Source organism: Arachis duranensis, chromosome 5 (assembly GCF_000817695.3).
Source record: "Arachis duranensis cultivar V14167 chromosome 5, aradu.V14167.gnm2.J7QH, whole genome shotgun sequence".
NCBI classification, from domain to species: domain Eukaryota; kingdom Viridiplantae; phylum Streptophyta; class Magnoliopsida; order Fabales; family Fabaceae; genus Arachis; species Arachis duranensis.
In genome coordinates this window covers 86,085,112-86,092,122 of record NC_029776.3, presented here as the reverse complement: position 1 = coordinate 86,092,122, position 7,011 = coordinate 86,085,112, and the positions used below count along the sequence as shown (strand labels likewise).

Here is a 7,011-nt window from a genome sequence, read left to right as displayed (position 1 = left end):
ACAGCGCACTCAAAGAATTCAGTTGGATTGAATTTCTGCATTAAATAAATAAAAAAATGTGTCATATCTTTTCAGTTAAACGAAGTCTTAAATTAATATTGTGTCCAAATGTTTTTAAAATTTTCTTACTTCTAACCACCGAAAGGCTATCTGAGGCTCCCAGGCGGGATATCCACCATTACTACTCTGCAATTGAAATTCAATAAAATCACATTAAACTATTTGTTGCTTCCACCAAATTGTATGGGTGAACAAATTGATTTAACTATTTATAAATTACTCAGGAAATTAAACAATAAAGAGCTAATAAAAATTAAGCACATCTAAACATTGAAAAAAAAAATATTTTTTAAATTTTTACATCTAAAGTTTATATTAGCTAATTTTTATTTTTTTCCAAATTTATATATATATTCAAATAAAGTAATAATGAAAAACGTCATGATAGAAAGACATACTTGTAGAGAGAGAATCACATTCACAGCATCATAATATCTTTGCCCTTCCATTTTTTCTCCAACTAGTTCAGTTGGCAATTTTGATAATAGAAGTGCAGCCTACATATAAATTTAATTTGTAGCAAATGTCATCCTTTGAATGCAATTAATAATATACCTACCATCTGTCAAGCACGCTTCACAAGATAAGATTTTACAATCTATATTTTGATAATAATACAATATTATTTAGTTTGTAACTTATTAACATATTATATTATAAGATAAGATGATATAACCATTTTTTTAATTATCACGTAAATTTTTTTCCTAAGATAAAAAGCTAATAAAAAATAAAATTATGATAAACAAACTAATAACTAGATTACTATTTATTTTTAGCTATAATACATTTAAATATTTATATTTATCTTTTCGAAAAATATTAGGTAAACAAATATTTTTTAACTAAATAATACTACACATTTAAATTTTTTTATTAATTAAATATAACTAAATTAAATAATACTACTCATAATTAATTTTTTATTGATATTAGACTAACTTGATTAACAAAAATATTTAAATATGTAATATTATTTTTTTAACCAAGTTTTAAACAGCCAGTCTCCAAAGAAAGTTATTGTTTTTTAAATAAAGAACACATAAGTCTTTGAAAAGAATACAAAAAGTTTTTGGATATAAAAACAAAATTTCTGTACAAATATCAAAACATTATCAGAAACAGAAAGAATAATGGTTGAGAGGGAGGAAGAGAGAAAAAAGTTTAGTAAAAAAAAATTGAAAAAATTTTGTCGCCACACATTTATTAGTGACGGAAATGCTAAAAAAATTTAAAAAATAATTAGAATTTGTCTTATTTAATATTTATTAACTATTGTAATAATTAATTAAAAATATTTGATAATAAAAAATAAAAAATAATTAAAATTAATTTTATTTAATTTTTATTAATTGCTACAATAATAAATTAAAATTAAATAATATAAATTTTGACTATTTTTATCTTTTTAATATTATCATAATTAATAAATATTAAATAAAATAAATTTTAACTGATTTTGACTTTTTTTTGTTATTAAATATTTTCGTATTAGCGAACTAACCTTTAGTCCTTCTCCAGTGCAATCCGAGACTGGCAAACCTTGATCACGAACTGAGAGTGGCCACCCTCCTTTTGATATATGTCTAAGCATTGCCTTGAAGTCACCTTTTGGATTCTCACGAATCTTTGATTAAGATGAATAATGTTATTGCTTCTGTATTAGTAAGGCATGCACATATATATTATTCGAGTGATAAATGATTATTTGTTATTAATTACCTGCGAAGCTTTGATGAAGTCATGTGCTTTCTTAAGTACATGTCCATACTCTTCGTTCATATTACATGCAATTATTGCTTGTACCGCAAGTGCAGCATCCCACAATTGACTTCCCAGACCCTGTATTAAATTTAAATGAATCTATCATAAAAGAAATGTACGTGTTTTTATTGTTTTAGTCCCCTAGCTAGTATTAGTCAATTTGATAGGGTAAAATATATTTTTTATCTTTAAAAGTTTATCAAAATTTTAAAAATATTTATAAATTTTATTTTGTTTTAATTTTGTTATAAAAATTTTCGATTTGTATTAAATATATCTTTGGCGACTAAATTTTTCAAAAAATTTAAGACTAATCTAATAATAATGCATAAAAATTATGGTTGATTTGCTTGTGTTGAGAATGGTTGTTCTTATGAAATTGTTGAATTGGTCCTAAAATTTTAAAAAAATTAGTCGTAAGAAGTATATTTGATACAAATAGAAAATTTTTTGGATAAAATTAAAACAAAATAAAATTTAGAGATATTTTTAAATCTTTTATCAAATTTTAAAAGACAAAAAATATACTTTAACCTCTTATAGATTATAATTTCCATGAACCCAGTTATATAATTTCAGACACTTTAATTTATTACGTTGATCAATTTGATAAGATTTGATAAAATTCGGATACAATTCGATATTTAATTTCATTGTATACACTTATTTTATTTTGATCTACAATATAATCTTAAAATATAAAAGTTATAAATCTTATAAAAAAATAAAAATAATTTTTTATTTAGATATTTTATGTAAAAAAAATTTATCTATTAATTATGTTTGAGTATAATAATATAAAAATAATTATTTTTTGTTTATTTATGATGTAAAAATATTTTTTTGAAAAAATATCTTTTAAAAAAATATATAAATTCTAATTTTTTAAAAAGATATTTTTTATTTTTTTAATACTTTTATTTTTACTATTAAAAATTTATTAAACAGGCTAAAAAATAAAAATAAATCTTTTTTCAATAAAAAAATCTTGTTTTTATCAACTGAATAACACTCAAAATAAGCGCTTACATCTCATTATTTGTTTCTCTTTTTTAAAAACAAAATGTATTTAAAGTTATTGATGAGACTTGAGAGAATGATAATGCTAACCGCAAGTTTTAAGCCATCTTCAGCAACCCAGAAATAATCAGGAATTCGAGCTAAGTGAAGTTTGAATGTCTCTGAATTTGGCTCCTCAACCCAATGAGCAATTAAAGACAAAACCTTTCATTTCATTCAATAACAACTAATTACGTTTACAGTTATTTAAATTAAAATTATATTATAAACAATCATAGTATATGCACATAAAAAATCATTGAATAGGAATAAGTACTTAGTTTCCATAAAATATTATAATTGTGCTGTCGGAAAAAAATAATTAGATTATTAGGTATGGTATATAACATATTTAATTATTTTAGTAACGGATTATTTTGATCTAACAGAGTATTTTAGTATTGCAAATACCTCGCATTGGACATAGGATTAATTAAAAAAAAAAGGTGATCGAGATAATACTCAATATCATAAAATTATTTATTTTAAAAATTGAAACTCATAAAAAAAATTAATATTAATAATTATATTTTTAATACTTTTCTCATTAAACTGATAAAAAAAGGTAATATTAATAATTATATATTTATATCTCTAATACTTTTATTGAATTCTTGATCTTTCGAACACAGAACTTTGATACTATATCATGAAATTACTCATTTCAAAAACTTAAGTTGATAGGAGAAGATAACATTAATAGTTATATCTCTAACACTCTCTCAAACAAAAGCCTCTTTTGAATTTGTTTGATTTTTATATAAACTTTCTTTTTTTTTATTTGCTTTATGTTTTTTTTTTTGTTTACTAATAATTGAATTCTTGACCTTTTAAATACAGAACTCTAATACCATATCATAAAACTACTCATTCTAATATCCGAAAATTTTATAGTGCGATTTTTGGTGAACCCAAAATAAAAAAAATAACATAAGGTAAATAAAAAAAGTTTATACAAAAAATCAAATAAACTTAAAAAATTCTATTTTTTAAAAAAAAATATTAAAAATATAATCATTAATATTATATTTTTTTATCGTTTTAAACTTTTAAAATAATTAATTTTATGGCACTCAACAATCACAATCCAAAACTCAAATAGCCCAAATGTAGAAATGTAAACTGATCTAAGTCATCTAATCCAAATAATACAAACCCTGACAAAAAAAAAAATCCAAATAACACAAAGGAGTTCTTTGAAATATGGACAAAGAGAAAAATAGGTAGCCATAAACATAAAAAAATGGTTATATATATACTTTGCAATTAAATGTTGGAGACCACGCAATTAAAATTTATTATTTATAGTTATTATAAAGTTATTAATTTTAATTATTTTAGTTTAATTTTTTTTATTCTAATAATCTAATAACATACTTTATTTTATATTTTTAAATATTAATAATAAATTAATAATTAAAAATAATAAATTTTAATTATTTTTTAATATTTTTTATCATTTAAATATTCTAAAAATACGTACAGGAACAGGACCATTTTTTTAAACATAAAGACGTACGAATATTTAACAACTAATGGAGTTTGGCAAGAAGAATAAGAGCAACATTTTAAGAAAGCATATTTGTTTGAAATTTTGCATTAGTCTTTTTTTAAATTTATCTTACGTTAATTACTTTTTAATAATGTTATATGTTACTTGATAGAGGTGCAGAATACACACAATACAGCAACACACAGGAGAATATAACTTAAGTATATTAGTTACTAAGTTTGTTATTATTATTGCCAGCTGGATGTGATTAGTTAGAGTTGAACTAGCACTATATATACTTGTTACAGTAGTGATGGTAACTCGAGTTCTTTTCATTGTAGATTGAGTTAATACCAATTTCGTTTTTTCTCTCAATTTTTTCTGTTTATAAACTCTCTCTCTCAGCTTCACTAACCTTCATGTAACAGTGCGGTGAGCGTGGAGATGGAATAGTGTTCTAGGGATTGAGATTGAAGAAGGGGCTTAATCATTCAAACTCGATAATCAAAGACGCAAGTTCTGAATCGCTAGTTAGCGTGCAGTGATGGAACCAGCTTGCGAAATCGCACAACCAGAAGCACGATCACCATTGGAAAACCTCGATCCTCAGGGAATTTCTGTCTTTTTGAATCAACTTTCTGCAATTCAAGCGCACATAAACAAAAGCAATGGAGGACCAAGCCAAGATCCTGCGAGTCCTTTTTACTTACATCCCTCTGAAAATCCAGATATATCCATAACTCATGAAATTCTGAATGGAAGGAACTATGGAGATTGGAGTAGAGCTATGAATCTTGCTCTGAAATCAAAGAACAAACTTAGGTTAATTGATGGTAGTTTAGATAAGCTAGAAAAGCATGATCCCCTATTTGAGACATGGGACCGATGTAATATATATGTAGTTGGGTGGATCAATTGTTCACTAGAACCTGACATTGCCAAAAGTGTGAGCTGGAACACCATAGCACTAGATCTTTGGGAAGACCTAAAACATAGGTACTACCAAGGTGACCGCTTCCGACTCGCTGAGCTACAAGAAGAACTGTATGCAACTAAGCAGGGAGAAATGAGTGTGACCGTGTACTTCACAAAATTGAAGACGATTTGGGAAGATCTGGACAGCTTTAGAGCAATTCCTTCGTGCGAGTGTGGAAGAAATTATCGTTGTGGACTGGGAGTCATAAGGGGCTTTAAAACCGAAGACCAGGTTACTCACTTTCTTAGAGGATTGAATGAACAATATGCTAGGGTTAGGTCACAAGTCATGCTTATGGATCCACTCCCAAATATCAACATTGTTTTCTCTCTTCTCACACAGCAAGAGAGACAATTTCAAAGCTTCGATTTTGTCTCAGAACCAAAATTGATAGCTCAGACAATCACTCAACTTGCCACTCTCTTGAACACTGCAGAGGTCTTTTAAGACAGAGGAAGAGGGAGGGACAGAGGAGGCAAAAATCCAGGCTTTGGAAGAAGACAGGGAGGCAGAGATAAGATAAAATGCTCACATTGTGGCAAGATAGAACATGTTGATACATGCTACAAAAAGTATGGATTGCCACCACATCTTAAGCAAAGATATAACACAACATTCACCAACATAAGTACAGCTGAATTTGACTTTGAGGGAAGCAATGAGAATCTCAGAAACCCCTACAATGGACAGGATGGTGGTGTAACAAGTCTTGATTTCACACCTGAACAAAAATCAGCCCTATTAACACTTCTCAGCAAGGAAGCGCAGAAACCAAGTCACAGTGCTGATCCTCACAAAGAGCCTTTGCCAACACCTCATCCAGGTAAGTTGGTACATATTATGCATTTCACATCAAATATTCTTGCATTGAATATTTCAAATAAGAAATTTGTATCATAGGTAATGGACACGGGGCAACTGACCATGCCTCTTACTCACTCAATGACTTTCATACATACTATGAGATAGCTCCAATCCTTGTAAAATTGGCTAATGGTGCATTAGCCATTAGCAAAATTGTTGGAACTATCATATTCACAAATGAACTTTACCTTGTTGATGCATTGTACATTCCCTCTTTTAATTTCAAGTTGATTTCTGTTTCCAAGACCACATCACATTTGCATTGTCATATGAATTTTGATGACAAAAAATGTGAGATACAGAATACTAACTCGGAAAAAGTGATTGGAGTAGTTAGAGCTTGTGAGGAACTTTACACACTGAACAAAGAAACAGTGAGGCTTCACCTTGCACAAACAGCAAGTATTCTGCACCTCTATCAAGTAACTTAAGTATATTAGTTACTAAATTTGTTACTATTATTGTGTATTCTGCACCTCTATCAAGTAACGTTATATAATTAATAAATATTATTATTTTAGATTATTACTTAATTTTTTTATCCATATTTATAAAAATTTATACGTAAAAAATATATAATTTATACCAATATTTATTAAAATTTAAATACATAAATCAATACAATTTATATCTCTGCACTAAAAAATAAAAAGAGAAATAGCAACCGATTAGAGTGGCGCTAGGTAAATATGGTAGCAACGGATAAGGTCATGAACTCAACATATGCAGCCAATAAGAAGTGACTCCTTATATTACAAGAATATATAACGTAATATATTAATTTGGTAATTAAAAA

General features: G+C 26.7%; 1 protein-coding gene across 1 annotated transcript in view; it reads right to left on the bottom strand.

Annotated features, from left to right (window-relative positions):
- The window catches only part of LOC107490087 (lupeol synthase-like), an 18,150-nt gene that overhangs the window by 5,988 nt on the left and 5,151 nt on the right, over positions 1-7,011 (bottom strand). Inside the window, exons 8-13 of the mRNA XM_016110858.3 lie at positions 2,935-3,048; positions 1,783-1,902; positions 1,565-1,687; positions 459-557; positions 130-186; positions 3-35 (exon numbers count right to left, since the gene is read on the bottom strand). Coding sequence (XP_015966344.1) covers positions 3-35; positions 130-186; positions 459-557; positions 1,565-1,687; positions 1,783-1,902; positions 2,935-3,048 — 546 coding nt within the window. The remainder of the gene's footprint in view (positions 1-2; positions 36-129; positions 187-458; positions 558-1,564; positions 1,688-1,782; positions 1,903-2,934; positions 3,049-7,011) is intronic.